Source organism: Podarcis muralis, chromosome 4, assembly GCF_964188315.1.
Source record: "Podarcis muralis chromosome 4, rPodMur119.hap1.1, whole genome shotgun sequence".
NCBI classification, from domain to species: Eukaryota; Metazoa; Chordata; class Lepidosauria; order Squamata; family Lacertidae; genus Podarcis; species Podarcis muralis.
In genome coordinates, this window is record NC_135658.1 from 41,691,058 (window position 1) to 41,713,611 (window position 22,554).

At 40.7% G+C, this 22,554-nt stretch overlaps 1 protein-coding gene across 8 annotated transcripts in view; it reads right to left on the reverse strand.

Moving 5' to 3' along the window:
- Nucleotides 1–89: 89 nt before the first annotated feature.
- Nucleotides 90–22,554, reverse strand: part of POU2F1 (POU class 2 homeobox 1) — a 97,651-nt gene continuing 75,186 nt past the window's right edge. For 5 of the 8 annotated variants that reach the window (XM_028726824.2, XM_028726820.2, XM_077927245.1 and 2 more), the window contains 8 exons: nucleotides 21,949–22,125; nucleotides 18,846–18,987; nucleotides 17,424–17,569; nucleotides 16,900–17,079; nucleotides 16,348–16,453; nucleotides 15,651–15,993; nucleotides 15,128–15,216; nucleotides 90–13,392 (listed from right to left, as the gene is read on the reverse strand). In XM_028726824.2, the coding sequence (XP_028582657.1) occupies nucleotides 13,082–13,392; nucleotides 15,128–15,216; nucleotides 15,651–15,993; nucleotides 16,348–16,453; nucleotides 16,900–17,079; nucleotides 17,424–17,569; nucleotides 18,846–18,987; nucleotides 21,949–22,125 (1,494 nt within the window). In that variant the 3' untranslated portion in view covers nucleotides 90–13,081. The remainder of the gene's footprint in view (nucleotides 13,393–15,127; nucleotides 15,217–15,650; nucleotides 15,994–16,347; nucleotides 16,454–16,899; nucleotides 17,080–17,423; nucleotides 17,570–18,845; nucleotides 18,988–21,948; nucleotides 22,126–22,554) is intronic. The other 3 variants (XM_028726825.2, XM_028726821.2, XM_028726826.2) reach the window with 1 other exon arrangement.

The following is a 22,554-nucleotide window of genomic DNA, read 5'->3' on the forward strand; positions in this document are numbered from 1 at the left end:
CTTCAGCTCCGGATTGTCAGGTTTAAAACAACAGAAATACAAGGTTCTGCCATTTCCTTTCACTTGTTCAAAAACCACAAACCAGTGCATGCATGTTAAAACACTTGGAAAAATGGTTTAATGATGTTTACAACAGAAATGAACTGTACAGTTACAGTAAGTTTTATATATATAAAAATTACAGCAGACAAATGCATCTACACAAAATCTACCATTTTCATCCTGATTCACTATAATCTACACAGTCTCTCTCAATGCCCACAGCCACCTGTAGGCAGCCACTAGGGAAAAAATAGAAGGTATATTTAAAGAGACAGCATCCTTTTCATCTCCATTTTGGAGACACACACAGTTTCAAATTAGGGCCTTACAGTTCTCAAGTTTAAAGTTAGGCAAGAATGCATTGTATCTTAATATATTTATCACAGTTAGATACAAAGTGTTCATGTGAATTAAGCTGTACAATTGACCACATTAGCAGGCCTGAGGAAGAAATAAGCCAACTTGATGGTTGACGACAGGGAAGCTCTGTAATCAACACAAATCTCTCTTTTTTGCCATAGGAAGAGCTCAGGATTTTCTAAATCAATTTCCCCAAACCATAGCTTTCTTGGCAAGATGCCTCTCCCCCACTTTAAAAACAAAAAGCATAAATTCCTAGCATAGCAATATCCATGCTTTTAGTTATTCAATTGCTACACTTTTGAGTCTTGCCTCACCTTTCAAAATTAAAGGACAATGTTTTCAGGGAATTGGACCTTTATGGGAAGGCAAAAGTACAATCTCACTGTTATAAGCATGCTGTCTCTTTAAAAAAAAAAGGAATAAAGATCTCCCTGTTGGGAATGGCAATCAGAGAAAATGCAATCTAAATCGACAATCTGGTGGAAATCACAGATTATGTACACTTTTTCTCAATTATGAACACCTAGGCAGTGAAAACTGTTGTGTTAATACATACATTGACACACCCAAAACATACAAAAATACTATTATTTCAAACTACTAAGAATAAGACAATTCAGTTATCTCCATGCTATGACTTTAAGAGCATTACACTGAAACAAACAAGAATTTAAACGACATTTTTAATATCCCAGAAATATACCAAAATATACATCTAAGCTTTGGAATTACTGAGGTTAGACTAATGCAAGTGCTGGGTAATTGTACTTAATACACAAGTCTAAGGTTCTGCAGGAAAGAAATTATCTTTGGTATCTGCATCAGGCTAATATTATTAACATTTGGATTTTGCTTTGGGATAGAGCTTGTATGACCCTAGAACCAAACACCCCCTAATCAACTGAGATTTGAAAGATCCATGTAAAAAGTTCCTTCATTGGCAACCCCCCCTCCCCCAAAGTTTAAAAAGTCATAGGTATCTACCTACCTAGCACAAAAGGTTGAGAAATACAATGCATAGTTGCACAGTGGTGCTGCAAAAATAATTAAAGAACAAAAAAGAAGTGGGGGGGGGGGAGAGAAAGAAAAACAAAACATTTTTTTTCAGAGATTTTGCACAACAGGACAGCCTCTTCCAAGCAGTGGCGGGGGGGGGGGGGAGAGAGAGAGCTCAGAAGTGCACCTCAGCGTGTATTAATATCACCCAGCTCCCAAAGGGTTAAAAGCACCCACCAGAGCCGCCAGTCATGCACCAATGTCTTCAGCTTCACAACCAATCTGTGGAGTCCATCCCTTTCCCCCACTGAACTCTCCCTCCCAACGGCTGTGCGCCTTTGGATTTGTGGAGGTCAAACAGAACCTGGTCTCCCAAGCAAGTTAGCACAGGATGGGCCGAGCCATCTTAGAGATACGATTGGTGCTGAAGACGCCCCTTTTGTCTTTGGTTTGTTTGTTTGTCTGTTTTGAGTTTATACAATCATTAGGAAATCTTTGGTTTTGGCTGGAAATTTCTAAAAGAACAAAACAAAACAAAGAAACCGCCCCCCTCGGCATATAGCAGTGCACCGTGACCTGGAAAAGCTTCTCTTTCCAAAGGGTGGGAAAACTACATTCAAAGTAAAATGGCAGAAGGGACAGGGATGCAGCTTCTGGTTAGCCTAGAGGTGGGGACGGGGAGGAACAAGATTGTCAAATAATAAACGAAGGAAATTAAATATGGGAGGAGCATGAGAGAAACAAAATTAAAAAGTAGCGAGCAATATGCATGCAGCACTTGGCTGAGAGGAGCCGTCAGGGTCCTGCCTTGACCCTGCAGTACATTATAGCCCTGACATCTCACCAGGGGGGAGGGAGAAGGCAGCATGGAGGTTTCATGCACGGATTGGGAGTGGAGATGGATATTCACAGACTACGAGAGGACCCCTGGTAACCAAAAGAAATAGAAGATTGCAATTTGCCCTCAGTTTGCAGTAGCTTTTAAGCAGCGACATTCAGAGGCTTTAGGGGGTCGCCCCCCCAGGTTGCAGGTCACAGGATGCTATAAGCCAGAGTTCCACGTTAATCAAGGGAGGGAGGGCAGTCTTGGCAACTCTGTAGGGTTTGGAGAAAGTTAAAGCAAGTTACTCAGTTATGAGTTAGAAATGAGGTATACGACAGCTCCCGTACCTGTGGCGGATAAACACCCGACACCTACTCACACCTAGCCTTAGACACTACCACAGAAGAAGGAAATGGAACAGCGACACGGTGGGACCAGGGGAGCGCAAAACGGCCGGAGTCCCGTGATGCTCTCAAATGCACTTGCACCTGACCTCTTATCTCCTGGATTTTAGAGAAAAGCCTATATCTTCCTCCAGGGAGGTTCAAATAAATGGAAGTGACCTACCAATCAGTATATGGGTATCTGCTGTGGCTTCTTCCTCAAATTCAAATACAGAAACTGGATCAAAAATGCCAATGTGCTAACATGGATTAGGTGGGACAAGTGACAGTTTCCCCCCAGCCCTGACAAAAGGTGTTTGTTCCAAGGCTGTTGGCCAGGGTGGGTGGCTTGCATTGTGCAAATATTAATTTGACACAGATCTGTACTCCTTAATATTTACCACTATTCCTGTAGTACTCTTGCCAGAAACATTCACCATTTACACTTATGGCCCCCTGGTGGGTTAAAGACATTTCTGCTAGAAATACTTCAGGAAGGCTTTTATTTTGATGGGTTCTACATTGTAAAAAGTGAAGAGAGAATTTTTGGTGAGAACAAAGATCAGAGTTTTAGAAATGTTTGGGGAAAGAGCCGACAACAAACTATTAAACCCATATTTTCGCCTGAGTGAGGTAAAGAGAAATAAGGCAGAAGAGGGGAGACATTCCAACCTTCCTCATACTACTAAGGATCTTTCTCTCATGATCCCATCTCCCAACTGGTTGTTTCATTTCCTTCCTCAGATTTGTTTTCTTTTAAAGCACACCTTGTTTTCCACATCTTTTGTTCCAAGTGCTCTTATCTTTGAGAAGTCATTTTCCATTTCCCTATTACCTACTTATAAATCTACCTAGCTCTTAGAAAAGTCACACAATATTAATACCACTTTACATAATGTCAGAACAATAAGTCTATTAGTAAAGCTTTCCAGGGAAGTTCTGCAACCCAGCTGATTTCCAGAGGAAGAATAGCTGGACAACTAATATATATTTACCTTCTCCCTTGCTTCACACATGAACACGTCAGGCTTGACTGATGCAATTCATCAAGCCAACAGCATGTAATGTGACAATGCCCAAAGCTATTCCGGGGAGGAAAGAAAGACGTCTCCAAGGTTTTCCACTATGAAAACCCACAGGACTTCTGAAATGATGTGAAACAGAGGACAATGCAGTTTTGATATTTAAGAGGACAATGCAGTTTTGATATTTTAAGAATAAAACCAAGTTTTCCCTACATCCAACAGTTGCTTGTGATCTTGGGTGTTGTACTGAACAGAACTTGCCTCCAGCATGTCCTCAGAAAAAGTATCCAAACCAACCCTGTGCATTAAGAAGGTAGGAAAACCAACACATGAGGAGATCCTCCAAGTCAAGAGTCATCAAACCAAACCTCTAAGACCACACATTTTTTTGCCGAAGACATCCTGAAAACAGCAGAGCTGCCAAAAACTAAGCAGTATACCTTTGGTTCCTATCAAAACATTGGAAATTCTCCCCCTCCAGCTGAAGCTCAGGTTTTCCTCTCCCACCCCTAGAAATATACTTCCCCACACAAACACACACTCTGTATTTTTCTGCAATCAGAGAAAGGAGATGCTTCAGAGTCAGGATGGAAGCAGATGAAGTCTCCCAAGAATGCCATCCAAAATCTGAACCATGTGCCTGTGAGAGAAAAATGACTCAACCTTCCATAAAAAGAAACCCACATCCAATATATCCTCTTTTCTCCTGAAGTCTGCCTCATAGAATCTTATCTCTTTCAGGTACTCTATACTCAGGTACTAGGAGCAGGTTAGCATTTAGTTTGGTTTCTCTTCTGCTATTTTTGGTCTAGACAGGATTAGCATTGCTATTAGAAAATTAAATTAATTACCACATACTACATTCAATAACAAGACAATCAGGGATAAAAAGAACTGTTTCACTTTGTTCTCCCAAATAACCTCCTCCTTTTCCAAATGTAAAAGTCTTGGCCCACCTGCAGCCCTAGTGCAACTACGTGGACTAAAATGGGTTGCTAATTCATCTCCTTGTATGCCCTCCTCCAAGCACATAAACTTGTTCAATATTTACATCCCCACCAAGGCCCTTGGTTTGCCAATAGAAAGAAAGCAGGGAGGCAGAGGTCATGCACACCTAGAAGGACCCTGGAAGCAATACAGCAGCTCAGTTATGTCTGCTGTTATGTAGCGTGTTGACAACGATAGCCAATGACAAAGTAGAAAAAGACGTTGCAAGCAACATTTGCCTTCTAGCCAGCTAACTCTCTCTCCTCCCCTCCCCCACCCCATACCCTATAAAGTTGTAGCCTAAATACAGAACTGCAAATACATACAGCATAAGTCAGGGTCTTCAAAACTAAACTCTACAGTTAGAATTACTTCCATTATTTATAAAGTTTCTCTTTCCCGATTTTCCATTCTGCAAATGATACTAAAGCTATGCTGAGGTATTTTTTTATTAAAAAAAAGGTGCCAGAAAGCCAGCTGCTACCAAAAAGCATTGTTCCTACAACCCTGTAACAATGCCTGCTTACAGAAAGAGAGACAAGAAGGGGTGGAAAGAGACTCCCAAGTTATGTCAGAGGAGAAGCCTTCATTTTGCTCCTTAGGGTCAAAAACATTTGGCATGCTTCATGCCAACATTCAGCCCAACTACATGTATACCGCATGTTTAGACAAAGGTCAGTAAAGGTCATAGCAGTAAAGCAATGTCAGGCAGTGTGACTACGACCTTTCTTTCTCTCGAGAATAAAGCTAATTTAATTCCAGTGTGACTCAAGAGTCACTTCACACACTGTAATTTGCCTTCACAGAGAATGTCTATGCATAAAATAGCAACAGGCACTGCACATTATGATGCAATTTCCTAAAAGGATGCTATATCTGTATGTAGGAAAGTGAAATGTGTGGAACAGACCTCTTATCATCCTGCATATTATCCCAGGAGGATTAAAGACTAATGTGATCTGTTGATAGTGAGGCTGAACTCAACATTGCAAAACCGATTCAGAAATGTATTAGGGATAGGCTGCGGCAACTAATCAATGCTCCAATATATAGGTCCAATATATCTCAAGTTTTCTTTCACAATCTATATAGATGTCTGTATTAAGAATTCTAAACTTTTGGAAGTCTCCCTAGAAAAGTGGAAATGAAATATAGGTTTCATTTTTCCATTGACTATTAATCAAATGCCTTTTCATTAAATTTGTGTAATCTGAAAACGTTTTGGGCACACAGCAAAAAGACAGAGAGGACTGGCATGGCTGGGCATCTGTCCAAGGCCCTCTACTGCCAAGAGTCTCCTTGTCCTGCTCCAGTGATAAGGGAGATTTGCTGAGGGACCGAGGAGGGTGGAGGAACCCATGGAAGATCTCTGCTCAAGGGCCCTTCCCAACATGAAGCCAACACTGGGGAGGGTGAATGTTTACAAACTGGACAGTACGCCATCCCACAACACTCACAAAAGTAAGAAGACTGTGGGTAAATTGGCACTAGTTCCAGGTGCATTCCTTTTTTTCTGAAGCTGTTCATACAGGGCATGGACTTTGGCATCAAAGTCCATTCAAGAAGCTCAGGGATCTCAGCCAACTTTTATCACTTAAGCCAATGGAAAGCTCCCTACTGGCAAGTTCGACTTGGCCTAATAACTGCATGGAGCAAGAACTTTGCAGGTGGATGTCTTAAAAGAGTGTATTGCTTAAAAAACATTAGATTGTAACTTTGTAAAAAAATTGGCTAATGAGTCCTGAGAAGTTTTGGTTAGAGATGAATAACCATAATCAGCCAGCCAGATTCTCCTTTGGTAGTGTTTTATCTATAATGGTTTATACCTATATACATTTATGAGCCTCTAGAACCCTTTTAGAATTCATCTTCTAAAAAGTGCATGTAGGCACATACAGATCGAGCATAAACATACTCCTAATGTCAGAGAGAAAGGATTACAGGTTCAAAGCAGAAGAGAGACTTCTACGTGGGATGTTGTTTTTTTAAAAAAGGTCATTAACAGCACGAATATGATGAAATGATGCATCTGCCTAAATGTGCACTTCCATTACAAGAAATTATGTTACTGAAAAATATAGCCATCGATAAGATATTGTTAAATAATTCTACGTAACAAAAGTGTCGTCTGAAAGGTTAATAAAGGAACTTGTATGGTAAATATAGCTGCTACACTTGTGTGGCTCCAAAAGCAACAAGGCCATAGCAAAAGCTTTAATTATACCAAACACTAATCAAGTCAGTTAGTGGATTTTGCATCCTTGTGATGCTAACTGCCACTGCAGCTCAAACCCCAAGCATAACTGTATGGCCCCACAGTGGAACCAGTGCAAGATTACATTTAAATTGGGGAAAATGTTCATAAAGCAAGACTTGAGCGGTATTTTCCCACATCTTATCACTTACAAGAATGAATGAATGAATCTATGTGTTATCTGTTCAGTGCTCACAGTTCCTATGTAATATTTGATGCAAATATGTTCATTTTGAATGTGGTCTCACAAAGTTCCTACTAGATCCTGAACATAAATAAATCCCCATGCAAAAATCACATGAACCCTCCACCTCAGGTGCCAAACACTGCATCAGAGCCAGTCTTTGCTTAGGCTGCAGTATAGCCCAACATCCACTAACTGAAATAAGCCATCAGTGTGGTAGCAAATAAAATACAGGCTTTATCTTGTAATGGGCAGCCTACATTCTTCCAAGGTTTTTAGAACAGCAATTAGAAAGACAGTTAAAGCATGATATTACCAACCTAAGCCCACATAATATACAACTGAAATAGGGAAGGGAAGGAGATAAGGCAACAATGGACTCTTAAGCCTGGTTTCTGGCACCGGAAATTCAGCAATAAGTACTTCTGTTCTTCCTTTATAACTTCAATCAATAACATCTTTGGTTGAACTTATCCAGTAAAAATGTCTTAGATGACAATCAACATAAAACTAAACTTAACCTATCAGGTATTTTCCTTGGCAATTGAAGCTTAGGAGTTATTTTTAAAATATAGCATGGATTCACCATTCACAACTGCTTTTCCATCACAGGACACCCAGGCGACCCATTTTTATAACATCACGTTTGTAGCTTTTCCTAGCCGTGTTTATACACAGGCTCAGGCATCAGGGTTCTGGTAACTCACATAAATATCATGTCATTGTAAAGCAACTCTGTAATGTTTCTGAGCAGGTACAGACTTAGTGCAGAGCAGGTTGTAGGACTGCAATTTCCCTACCCTCTTTCTGTCAGCCTTAAACACGGTTAATGTCTGTGCTGGCACTCACCTGAGCCATGGTTAACATGAACGCAGGGATCCTGCAGCCCACCTTCCTTAGTCAGGGTTAAGATATTGGGAGTATTACATCTGATCCAACTCTATACATCAGGGGAAGTGACATTAAATGACCACTGTCCATTCACATTCACGTGGCATGCATATTTAGGTGGCAGGTGGGAAAATCAGCAAAAACTTTTCAGATCCCCCCTTTTATGAGAAATTGTCTCCATCTCATTTCTGTCATATGTTGTAATCCACTGCACTGGTACTCCTGAGTGCCCTGGGTTAATGACAATTCCTACATTAGGCATGCTTGCTTATCTCCAAGGTAAACTAATTCATGGCCCAGACATCTTACTGCCGGTGCTAGTGGGGCAGCATGCAGGAAGAGTGAACAGTTGGGCTGATCTCTGCTGCTCTGGCACTACAAATGGTCATAATAAGGTGACCCAAAGAGCCAATAAGACTCCACCCTACCTTATATAACCGTTGTCTCAGCCTTTGCTCTTCAGTCTTAGCAATCTATCACTCAAGTGAAGGTTGAGATGCTAGACTGCCTGGAAGACTTGCTTGGACCTGCAGAATTATTGGTTAACCTCCCATCCACCAACCCTGACACAGATATATGGACCAGTTATACATTCTCAAGATGGCAAAATAATGTAGAGATATAGGGTGGTACTCAACTAATTTTTATGCAGAGTAGGCGCACTGAAATTAAGGACGACGACTACATTAGGTCCAATAATTTCAATGGGTCTACTCTGGGTAAAGCATAGTTGAGTATCACACATTTACATTTATAACACTTCATAAGCACAAACCTTACAAAGGAAGCGGTCAAATATATCTATACACACTGTCTGAAAAGCATGAATGTTCTGCCCCCCAAAACAGTGAACTGCAAAGTAAGGGCACACTCAGACATTACTCGTATGTGTGAGCCTCATACATGGGAATATGTAATGTGCAAATTGGTATAAACGGGCAGATTCAAAAAGGTGTGGAAGAACAACTTTACTTTGAAATTATGAACCTTGTGAGTTTGTCCATCAGTATGATAAGCTATGTATTCAGATGGAAGAACAACTCTCCTACAACAGAAAGTGTCCACACTGGCCCTAAGTGCACACAACTTAGGGTAACTTGAATAGATGTCTGCTCAATATATCCCCATTTTTCACACCTTTCAAGGAAGTAGTATTTGCACCCAATAAGGTTCTGGCACTCTGGCTTCTCTAAAATCAATAGAAACATTCCAACTCATCTGAAAGGGACACGGACTGAACTCTGCCATTTTCGTAAGTAACCTGCAATTGTGGAAACTGCAGGTATGAGGATTAACCTACTCCTTTCCTTTTTGGTAATGAAAGGTGTACTGAAATTTCTCAAGTTTGCAAGCAAACGTTTCAGACTTTGGCCTATGAAACAGATCTGAAACTGTGTGAAATGAAATAACAGCCTAATAACCCATGACTGAAAAAATGAAAATAAAATCAACAATCTAAAATCAACACTGGAATGCTGGACTAATTTGTTCAACTAATGCAGTAATGGAAGAATGGTTAGTACTGGATATTAGGGACACAGGTATCACACATTGTTTTGGATTACAGGAATGACCTTGGTAGTGACCAGAAAATTTTCACTATACCAGAACGTTCATGACTTTTGTGATTATCCTTGTAACTTTGTGGTAAGAGAAATGTATTCTAACAGTGAGGTTCCAGGGCAGATTCCCCAGTTATCTGGATCTGATTTTCTGTTGAAGTGTGTATTGCAGAAGCTGATTATCCATCTCTCTAGAACAGCCTTTCTTCCAGAACAACTAGGACTGATGGCAATGGTATTCTGGAGGGCACCAGGTTGGGGCTGGCTGCTCTATAATGGGAAGAGGTGTGTGTGTGTGTGTGTGTGTGTGTGTGTGTGTGTGTGTTAATATGGCCATGTGAAATATAAAGCCAAGATCAACACGAAATAGTGACAGCTATTCAGAACCAGGTATCTCTGTGCTGCTGTGAACAAGCATCAATGCATTAGGTATGAGCGATATGAGGAATGGAATATGTAAAATAGGATGAATACAATTCAACTAAAGCATTTTAGCTGCATGTTTTTTGAGCTTCCAGTTTCTTTCACCAGAACCTGCTGTGAAATCTGCTAGTAGTGTGGCCGTGGCATGAATCTAAGAGAAATAAAGATTAAAGGTGCTCACACCAACAATATGTGAATACTGTGAATACTACAGCAAGATTTTTATGGCCATCATCTGAGCTACATTAGTGTTCCAGATTCATCATGTCCTCTAACTGCAAACAGTGAACCCAAGAAGAGGCAGCCAGTCAACTGAATAAACAGCTTCTCTTAATCCTTGAGAGTTTTGGGGCGATTTACAGGGCTGTGTTCTCTTTATTTTTTGTACATAAATATGAAGGGCTTATTTCCTCCTTGATGTTTGAAATTCATAGCTAAATAAATGCCACAGTTCAGAAGTCATCACCATCTCCTCTATTAAAATATATACGTATGGATGTGTGCACGCCAAAAAACACAAATCTAATTTCAATGGACAAAAAAAATAAAATAAAAAATCCATGGGATTGATATTTCCTTTGGTAGAAACTAGTCAACACTATGGCCTTGAGACCAACATAGTGGGTACCTGTCTCTCCTCTGCCATCCTTTCATACATTTGACTGCTCCAAGCTGTTGCTATGGGCCACTTAAAACCTTAACACACAGTATTATTCATAGCCCTATATTTTTAAACTGAGACTGAAATCATGGAGACAGTCACACCACAGTATATAGATTGAGCCAAACTGCTAAGGAGGATGTGGGAACAGTTGAATTAGTAACCATCTGCCATTGCCATTCTATTTACACACCAAACCACGGAAATTAGATAATAATCAAGTTGAGATTTTGTCTGCCCCAAGGATATATAAAAGACCACCCCCACCCCCCAAAAAAGATTAAAACAAGCAGCAATTTTTATATAAAATAAAAAATGAAAAGAAATTGTCAGTAGCATCTATCACCTCTCTGCATCTGAACTGCACTTATACAAACTAGTCCATTAGTACAGCAGCTTGCTAGAAATTGACTTTGGTTCAAGCTTAGTTTTAAAAAAATAAAACATTAAAAAAAATCAAACACACATAAGACGGTGGACGGACATTTGCTCACTTCCCTGCTTACAGTTCACAAGTTTTTAAAGTTTTAGGAAGAATTCATTATTTTTAAATAGCTTGTGAAACAGGAAGTTGGAAATTCAGAGACGAACAGAGAGCAAACAGCATGACGGTATGCAGGAAGAGACAAAGATTTCTGCTAGTTGAGCATTAATGCCAGCTCTCTGAATTGGGATCAGCAGCCAGAGAAGGAAGTGAGAATAAAGTTACTGCCATCATGATATCAGGTGATAAAGGATATCAGGTGATGAGAGGTTAAATAATTACCTTTGGCATGAAATGCAATATAATTACAAGAGTGTTAGAACTCCCCTTCTCCCCAGGCTTAGTGAAAAGAAAAACTGGGCAGCTCCTCCTTCTTGAAGATATTTTTCAATTCACCTTAAAAAGAGATTGGAGAGTTCCAAGTACATTGCAGTCATCCAATCTCTTCTCAGCAAAAAAAATTTAGATTCAGACCAGCATAACATTTAAGTTCATCTTTGTCTCTTCAGTCTCTCTCTCATCCATTGTCAGCAGCTGTTTGCGCATACCACTTGTTACGTTGCTTGGAAACATTTCCCCCTCTCTAGTAGAGGTGTTTATTACTGCCATAAATGATCTAGCTAGCAGCAGCATCACCCAGAAATAGCATGAAATATTGCAAGACGCATGCAACATGCCAGTGTTCACCAGAAAGACAACACTCTCCACGGCACGCTGGTCAGCTTTCCGAGAATTCCTTACCAACTTTTTCCAGAGCAGTGAACAGTGTCAAAGAACATTACAAACTATTTAGAATGGAGCACGCTCTGCTGTGTTGGCATAAAACAGTACTTGTTCACATGACCTAGTTTACTTCTGGAATAGAAATGTTTTAAGTTGAAAACATTTTCAGTACAATCATATTGGAGACACTGGAAAAAGTAAGTTCTTAGAGATGAACCAATGCAGCGTTCAGAAATCCTATGCCAAACAGCTGGTAGGAAGGTTCAACGAATGCATATGAATTATCACCAATACAGGCAGCCTCCTGAGAAAGTAAATAACAGAAATATTCCCAGTTGTAAAGTGGCCATTTCCATGCAATTATGAGACAAGACAGTGGCCAGCGCAGATGCTGAAGACAGAACCTATGGGCCAAATCCTTCCTCCCTTGGCATCAACAGGAGCCAAAGACGTGCAAATGAGAGCTAGATTTGGCCCAAGTGTGCTGAGCAAACAGCTGTCCAATCAGAGCGCCCATCTCACAAGCATGGACTATCTTTGCACATTACCCTCTGTATGTTCACTTAGCCGCCAACACTTCTGAGAGAATCCCGAAAAACATACCGCCAGGGAAAAGGAAACTAAAGAACATTCGCAATTCACCTGCTTCCCTCTCTTTGCTCCTCCCTCTGTGTGGCATGGGAGCTCACTGAAACTGTTCCAGGAGCAGACAAATGTGTCCGAACTATATATATATATATATTTATAAAAATAATAATAATAATCATAAAGAGATACATCAGTAATACAGGCCTGCCTAAATTGTACCAGTTAAGAAAGGAACCCCCAACACGATTGATAAGATTATAAACACCTTGTATGACATTATGGCCTGTACAACAGACCAATAAATGATAATTAAAAAAAGATATTTAGATCAAAAAGAAAGAAGAAATCCCATTCCTACGTTTGAGTTGATAACCCACCTTAACTTGTCATTGATACTGCTGGAAATGATAAGTAGTCCTTTTTTGTTTTATACATTTTTGGTTAGAAAGTTCTCCAGTCAATGAAGCAATCCTGAAAAGACAGTGTTTATTATAAAATTAGGCAAATGTTTGTCCCAGTTTTAAATCCTTCTTCTTGGTTTTTTTTTTTCCTTTTGTATTTTTCCTTCTCTCCCTTGTCCCCAGCAACACGGTGAGAGGAAACCAATCACATTTTGCAGTTTGTAAACCCAGCTGGCAGCCCATCTCACTGCAGAGTAAAATAGGCTATGGGTAAGCACAGCTCAGTCCAACTCACTGCGCCTTGGAGGCAGTAGTAGTGGTGGAGGCAGCCCCGCTGGCCGAGGCCACGGTGAAGAGAGAGTTCTGGATAGACTCTGCTGAGGTGGAGGTGGCATGAAGGCTGGCAACTGGTCCAGAGGCCCCTGCGGAGGCTGCAGCTGCAGAGACCAAGCTAACTGGGTTGCTGGTGAGCAGTGAAAGGTTCTGAGGGTTCAGGAACAGAGGGGCAGTGACGATGTTCGGCGTACCTCCAGCATTGGCAAATACCAAGTTCCCAGTTGCATCCAGTGATGTTATTGGAAGAGAGCCACCAGATGCAAGAGCTAGAGAGGGGCAGAAGAAAATGTCAGCATTCGCAGCCCCACACATCAGCAGCACTGAAGTTTTTCTTCTGACTACCAACGGATGCTAACACACAAACACACACACACACACACACACACACACACACACACACCCTCCAAAAATAGTAAATGAAGCCATCTCAACATCAGGAGGAAAAGCTGGATTGGATTCAGAGTGACTGAGGATTGAGAACTGACCATTTTATTATCCAGATAAATACACCATTTTCACCACAAAGGAAAAAGCAGGTGCCGTGAAGACCCATTAAGGCAGGGATGGAGAACCTCAGGCCCAGGGCCCAAATGCAGTTCTTGGGGCCTTTCTACATGTCCCTTGGGGCTCTCTCCCCTGGCCACATCCTGTCCCTGTGCCATGCCCCTCCCCACAGGCTACACCCCTCACCAGCCTGGCTCCACACCCTTTTCGAGTGCTTTTGCCTAGCTGAAATTCATCCTTCAACTGCAAACATGCCTGGTTGCAGAGATGCGATGGCTAAGTGTGTGCACCTACTGAAACCTTTGAACTTTCCACACTCTGCACAAAGGCAAAAGTCACATCCATTGTTATGCCCACTGTTATGCCAGTGGCATGTGGGCCTCACAAGGCTCCTTGAGGGGATGAGGCCCTGGGGCTGAAAAACTTCCCCAACCCCTGCATCAAAGTATTATAAAGGCTCATGCATAAAGATATATGAAGTCAGATTTCAACCACCTGAAGAATGCTTAAGCCATTGTGTATTATTCACCTTCTGCGCTCTGATAATTAATTCATGGAGTACCCGTTCACTTTGAAGAATCATTTCATATTAAGAGTAGATCAGTTTGCCGCCTGGCTTTTTTGTTGACTTGCAAAGCCTGACCAGTTGCTAGCTTGGTTTGGTGGAGGGAAATATATGCAAACAAATGAGGTGCTTGATTATGAATATATTAATAAACGGCATTTTTGTACACCTAGAACATTTGCACATATATGTACTTTTCTTCTGTAAAAGAGCTACATATCGCTATGAATAAAATGTACTTGTTTGTTTATGACTGTGCAGGCAACAATGTCTTAGATGGGACTACATTGTTGCAGAATTTACACAGCACTGGATTTTCAAAAAATGCACTGGGGTGAAATTTTATCCCCAAGGACTAGGTTAGGATTTAATAGTCTGCTTTTCTGGTCTCAGCATGGCACTGGAAATGTGTTGGCAGCCTCTCTGAACTATCACCTCCTATAAAGTGATAAGAGGCAATAGCAATCATGCAGTTGATGCTTCAGGTTTCTTACCAATGTATCAGGAACTCACAAGTGTTTGAGTGACAGCCTTCAACTGTGTTGCATTCATTCCTGAAAGAAGGTCTGAGAGGATCCTGATGTATGAAGGTTGATCATTTCCCTGGAGGCTTCTAAGTGAAAATCCTCACAAGGGGGTTTTCATATACTGATTTTACTCAGACTAGTTATTATCTCTGAATGTCAAAAGGAGTTTGGAATAAAATATGTCACCCCTTCATTGTCATGAGTGTGAAGTGTGCATGTGTGGTTGATGGAGATTTGAATATATAAAGGTAAATGTTTATGTAGAAGCAAGTCTCTTCAATGTGACATTTCCAAGCAAGGAGGTTTAGGATTTGTAGCCTCTCTCTCTCTCTCTTTGTGGGGGAAAAAACCCTATGAAAAACACACGCATAACAGACATGGGAAGACTGGTGAAAGTCCACTGACCTTGAATAGTTGCCAGAGTGCTGTTACTCATCAGAGCTGGGCTGAGAGCACCGCCTAGTGTCCCTGGATTGAGACTGAGTAAGGCACCTCTGCAATCCCAAAACAGGAAACAAAAACAAACTGAAGACAGAGCGACTTTCCAGGTGAGCAGTCTTAGACATAGAATTAGAATTTAAAAGTCAAATTCGAATTTCCCCCGTTGTTTATCACAAAAACGGACGCAGATCCTTTCAGCAACATTTCTACCTAGGATTTATTATTGACTGGTTGCATTCTTTAAAATCGATCTTAAAAGTGGCAAGAAATGTAAAAACTTGCATTCAAACATTTTTATACCTGAAAAGTGCCAATAATCTCTGATGGGCTGAACTACTGAATTAAAAGAAAGAATTAAGGCAATCTTTATTTTCAAACAGCACTTATTTTTAAGTAAAGGTACTAAATGTGCAGTGTATTGACATCTGATGCCTGAAGGCTAGATAGTTAAAATGGCAAGCAAATTTTATGAATGGCAGATACCTACCCAGCTGCAAACTGTGAGGATGCCATCAAGCCTGGATTTAGTCCTGCTGCTGCTGCCATGGCAGCAAGACTTGCATTTGCAGGCAACTGTGCAGCTCCTTGGAGTGCCGCTGCTGCTGTTTGCAACCCAGAAGCAGTTACCATCACCTGGCTGGTCCCAATTGCTGAGGACATGGGGGTGGAGGTTGTCTGTGTTGTGCTGGTCTCACTGGCACTCGATGCCTCAGAAGTGGAAGCGGAGGCAGAAGGAGAGGGACTCAGGGAGGGCGATGTCACTGCTGAGGAAGCCGGGGGTGCGGTAGAAATCACAGTCGCTGTGTTGTTGGGGATGGTTTCTGTGGTGCCTGAAAGGATGGTTTCAATCAGACTAAAATAGTTAATACTCCTGGAAGAGATCTAAAACTACAAGACAGACAGAGAACAAAAGACACGATTCCAATGAAATGAAAGGGCAATGCGCCAAAGTGGAAGGAAAAGAGGACTGATTAGCTCAATGGACACTGTGTGTTAGTACAGTATTGTGAACAGAACCCAAAAGGCACTGTTTATCTTGGATCTGAGTGTATTAAAACTTGTTGCTTAACAAACAACCCTGGATGCAAATGATTCTAGGGATTCTCTGACATAATAGGTCACTAAATTTCAGTCTTTGTAACAGCAAGTACTTCTGCGCTGAGGAAGTCTGAATATTCTCTTACCTGTGACTGCCAAACTAGTTACTGCCGCGCTGGTTAGAGGGAGCACAGGGTTGACAGTCAGGGTTGTAGCTGCACTGCTTGTCACAAGGCTTGGTGTGGTTGCCACCTAGAGGTCAGAACAAAACAGCTAAGCTTTCTTAGAAAGGAAAAGAAATCAGATTTAAATGTTTACTACTTACCTACAAATACAGAAGCTAGCAAACACATACTATCATATAGCTTTGGAATGTTATTCATTGAAGCTTAGAACTATGCTACAGTGCTACTTGTAGTGAGAAAATCATTAAGCTATGTATAACGCAAACACCCATGTGAATCACCCAGCTCAATCCAGCAACAATTCATGTCTCGCTTAGTACTCAAAGCCCTCTGGAGGATGTCTTCTTCAATATGGACCAAAGTAGAAGCAATAGGTGGTGTACTGAACACAGCAGTGACCACTGAAGATAAAAACTTAAGATTTTGAAATCTGCATTATGTTAACCTCATTACCAAGAGGATAGGAGTGATTTTAATTTCTTCCAGTCTGGTATAACTCAAGTTAATTCTTACCAATGAAGTTGGGCAAGGGAAAATTGCTTTGATGGGCGAGCTGCTGGTTCCACCACTACTCGGTGGGTTAATCCTTTTCTCCTTCTGGCGCCGGTTACAGAACCAAACGCGGATCACCTCTTTCTCCATGTTCAGCTGGTCAGCTATCATGGTGATCTCTTCCGAGGTAGGCTTTTGGTTCTGAAAGAGTAGTAATTTGAAGAGAAGAGCTCAGTTATAGTTTGGACACAGGGTGAATTCCCATTTTACAGGGAAGCTGCAACAATGAAAGCCAGCAGCTACCTATAATTGTTGCAGATACATCTGAAATCTCTCTCTCATAGCAGGGAAGATGCACCAGTTCCTCTTCTACTTCTTACATGGGAAGGACAGAAGGTGAAGTGATTCATATAGTCATAGTGTGTCAGGTAATATAGTATTTTATAATGTTATTTAATTGTTCTTATGCCGTTTTATCATTTCATGCTATGCTGAAACTACTCAGCAGCCGTTAGAGTAGCACACAGTGCAACAGATCGACTAACCTCCAGGAAACTCTTCTCTAAGGCCACACGTATGTTGGTCTCTATGCTGGTGCGTTTCTTCCTCCTGCGGTTCAAGCCCTCAATCCCCAGCCCTGGGGAATTCAGGGCACTTGGGCTGGAGAGAGCTGAATCTGATGAGAGGTTTTCTGAAAACAGTCAACACAAGTCAAGGTCACTAAAGCATGCTAATAATATATTTTTAAAAGGTACCACTCACAGTACCTGGTTAAACAACTACACATTAACTCATGTAATGGCCCCTCAACCTCAACCTAGGAATGACCAGCACTGGGCCTCCTGATGCCAGACTACACTCCCATAACTAAGGGTGTTCTCAATAAGGGTACCATGATTGTGGCATGCCCTTCCCTTACAGACCCGACTGACACCCACCTTAATTAGTTTCTAGCACCAGTTAAAAATGTATCCCAGGCCTTTAGTTAAGGGGTTTGTAGGCTGCCTCTGCTGACCTTATTCATTTGCTGTATGCAATGTCGGGTTATTGGTTTTGTACGTTTTGTATTTCATGCAGTTATTGTACATAGTGTATTTCATATTGTAATTTAATTTCCTTTATAATGTGAACCACTGTATAGTCCTGAAAGGTAGCATACAAACAAACAAATATCCAAAAATTCTATGGCTTGGATCTCAAGTTCCCTTGAGCAGAAATCCATTCATGGGACCTTCCCATCAAGTTTCACCAATTATCCCTTCTCCCAGCAGCCCCCTGTTCCTCCCCTCCTCCAAATCTGCTCAAGAAAGTTGAGGCACCCTCCAGAACAGAGCGGGAGGTAGTGTGTGGCAGGCTACAGGATGAATTGCATCACTACCATTGGATCGAAAGCCATTCTGCAAACAGACTGAGCCCTTCAATTTGTGGAAGGGACATCTAGTATCTAAGCCTATGGGTCCTATGTAGCAGAAATACTGAAACTAACAGTACTTGCTATTTAAAAAGCCATACTATACAGCTTAGATGGAAAGTCAGTTCTCAAGATCTGAAGGAGAAAAGGTTTGATCAAACCTAATTGCACATGGCCACATTTAGGGTTAGCCGCTAACTTTTTATATGCACCAGCCAATAGTTTTGCTCATGTATTTTTGAGCATTTTTTTTGGTCTTAAGAATAAAAAGTGCCAGAGTAAGCTTATGATTATGTGGTTGAAAAACACTGCATATGTCCAATTATTTTCACATCAGAGCCAGTGCCGTACAAACGCTTCAGAAAGACCGCTCAAGTAAGTAACTATTTATGCTTCTTCAATCTATTCCACTTGCATAACAGACTGAACAGAATGAAAATATCTGTTGTAAGTATAACAAAATTGAACCCCACCACAAAGAGCATTGGAATAAAAATCTTTACGAAATTCAGAGTTGTTCTGCGGTATTTCAGGAATTTTTAAAGGAAATTCTCACCTGCATCATTGAGCCACTTTTCCAGAAGTGGTTTTAACTTGCACATGTTCTTAAAGCTGAGGTTCAAGGCTTCAAAGCGAGAGATAGTAGTTTGACTGAAGTCATTTCCATAGAGTTTACCCATAGCGAGCCCAACATCACCCTGCACGGTTGAAAGAAAAGAAGATGGGAATAAAACAAGTTGCTCAACAACATATACTTCTATAGGACAGATGTAATAAAATAAATCTCATTACAAAGCTATTGACAGATACAACGGAGACACAATCAGATTTCTTCCGTCTTGTTGATAGACGTATGCTAGCTTCCCACTGAATTAAACTGTCCTTTTGACAAATTTATGTCCAACACATGCTTTAAAATTGGTATAAGATAGACCATCTTGCAAAAGTGTTGCTCAAGAAGGAATAAAGATGTTATCTACAGGTCACCAAATGCACCAAATTCTGCATCTTCAAAGGCCAATTACTTGATTAGCAATGAACTGTTTCTAAATTTTAAAGTTAGTGCTTGGTCAAAGTATCTGACCCGCACCCTGTTTGGTGAGGAGGCCTGGTGAAGTGTTATGTACAGTCAAACCTCAGTTGTCGAACGTAATCCATTCTGGAAGCCCATTTGGCTTCCGAAATGTTTGACAACCTAGGCACGGCTTCCAATTGGTTGCAGGAACTTCCTGCACCCAGTGGAAGCCATGTCGGATGTTTGGCTTCTGAAAAACGTCTGAGAACGTAAACGTTCTGAAATGGAGGTGTTTGGGATCTGAGGTTTAACTGTTTAAGGGATTCTGCCTCAACACAGAGGGCTAAATCAGTTTCCACGGCCTTCAAGTCCAACAGTTAAGTGAAGTTAAGCACTTTCTTCCAACGTTAAGGGATCTCAGCTCAATGAATGAGTGCCTCTGCATATAGTCACATAAAAAGTATCAGGGTCAAGTACATAAACTCATTTAATTCATGTACAACTCATGACAGATCAAATTGACAACAGCTGGGAAACAACTGGGATAACAAACTGAATTATTTTTGTTTATGTATGACATCCACCACCTTTGGATACAATGAGGAGTCTAATGACCATACTACTTAATCTCCTACTTAATCTCCTAGATATTTTTTTCAAATTGTAAAGTCTTCTTTTGATTTTTTTTTTAACTTGAGAATTGAACTGCAATAGGCAATTAGTTTATTAGTCTTCTATATAAACCTGAACCGAGTAATTATTTCTGAAAGACAGAACAATAAATCTATAAGCATCTGAAAATAACTTACTGTACCACCAGCAAATAATTCTCTCTCACACACATACTTTGATAAATTAAACATTTATTACTTCAGTTTTCTAATTACTATCCTCTCACATAATTAAGCAATCACTATCATTAAAAACTAATTATGTATATAGCTTGTGCAATATAATTGTTAAGTAAATACTATGCTGTTTGTCATCCAGTGGTACAATGTTTTGCTGCAAAACAGAGAAGTACAAGGTGCCCCTTTGACTTGGGGGCGGGGGGAGATGAATTTCCATCCACAATTGAATTTTTGTCCATCTCAGTTAAGGAAAGATTGATTAGGTTGTCACATAGGATATACATTCAGTGGAGTTTGAAGTGCATACATCTGAAAAAGCTACAGAAGCATGGATCATCCATATATGCTTAACATAAATAAGTTGATTCTCATTAAAGTCTGCTCAAACAGATTTTATTGGGAAAATTATGATGATCCTTTCCTAGCATTGCTTTTCTGTATGTATGGACCCACAAGACCACTTTAAAAATCTCATAAGCCCAAAATATTATGTCAATACAAGGAAAGTCCAATCTTCAATTACTACCATGCTTTTCTCAAAAGGTGGGGGAACCTTAAGAAAGACATCTCCAGGTAAGCTCAGAAATGGACAGGTTTGTACAGGAGTAGGCAGTCCTTAAGAAAGCCTGTAAAGCCCTTTATAGCTACAACGCTCAGCACTAAGCCTAGAAATGTATAAGGAACCAACAGAGCTCTTTTAGAACTGATGAGATATCATCTCCCATAAAGTGTGTTGCAATGGGTCATTTTGGTTATAACTTTTCTCATAGAGAAAAGTGGTCAGGCTATCTTTGCCCAGGAGGATCACAGCATGTGCACCAGCTTAAGCTTGTAAAAAGAATTTTATACCACTGATATTTACTTCTGCGTACAAAGTGAAGGCCATGGACTCACCACATCTGAAACTCTGATCTTCAGCCCTATTTAGAATCAAACCTCACTAGATTTGATGGAAGTGTTCTCAAATAAGTATAGAGGTATTCTTTTCAGTACAATGCACACAAGGCAGCAGCCCACCAATTTCTTCTCAGATTTCTGCTCCAAGGGTGGGCGTGGGGAGGTGAGCAAGGAAAAAAAGGGGGAAGTAGAGGAAAGAACTTTGATGGGATGGAGGAATGGGGCAGCTTTAAGAGGCACAAGGAACAGTTTGTCTACCTGTGATGCAGTGGTAGCCAGAGGGACAAATCAGAAGCCTATGGAACCCCACAGGATACATGCTATGGTGTGGAGCCATAGTCTTGCAGAACCACTTTCTGAACCTGACCCACCAGGTAGTAATAAAACAACTGTGCCATTCACTCTCATCCCAGTCAGGCAGTCCAAAAGGATGCTGTGGATGATGGCACCAAAAGCTTCCAAAAGGTCCAGGAGAATTCGTAGCGGCAAACTCACCTTGATCTCCTTGCAAAGCTAATCCATTTGGATAACTAAAGTGGTTTCTGTACAGAACCCATCCGAAGTGGCAGCTCTGTAGTTCAGTGGTACAACACATGATTTGCATGCAAAATCCCTTCTACCTCCAGGTTCTGTAATCTTGGAGAACTGCTAGTAGCCAATGCAGACAATACTGAACTTAAGGACCAATGGTATGGCTCGGTATAAGGTGGCTTATGTTTGTTTGACATTAATTAAAATGCATTTCACTTGGAAATTCACAAATCCTCCACAGACACTAATAAAAGCCCACATAAGAAGTCAGGATAAATTAGGAAAAGTGATATAGACCCTGTCCTTCCAGATCTGAACACTGGTATTTTACCCATTGTGAAGGGATCTTAAATCTTCCATTTTACCTGAGTGAATCCAAGTTTGATCCGTCTTTGTTTGAAAGTCTTGGCAAATTGCTCAAGCTCCTCAAGATCACTGGGCTCTTCCAAGCTGGGGGTATCAATTCGCTTTGGTGTTGACTGGCTCTGTGGAAGTGGCTGAATAGGGGTCGCTGCTATTGTGCGTGTTGGGGTTGCTGGCTGCTAAGAAATATAAGAAAGCAAAGAGTGAAGTCAGAAAACATATAGAAATAAAAGCATGGTTAAGAAAAAAAGTATGGCTTTTCTTGGTAAATGCTAGTCTCTACTATTTTCTAGCATACGCATTGTATTTTAATTACATTCAACTCTAAAACAGGTATTGCAATCTAGAGTATTCTTAAAGGAAATTTTATTCAACAGAGCAATTCTTTTAAAAGGACAATAAAAACAAAGGTGTCTCCTTGTCCTTTAATTTTTCTGCTTAAGAATGAAGTACACTTTCTCCCAATTATTCTCACTATGCAAAAAAGAGAATGACTGAACAAAGCAAAGGGGTGAGTGGGAAGAGTAAAGTCCCAAAAGTCCAAAACAGCTCCAGAAAGAGTTTATGGCTTTTCTGCTATAAAGCTTTTTAGCAAGTGACAAAGTGTT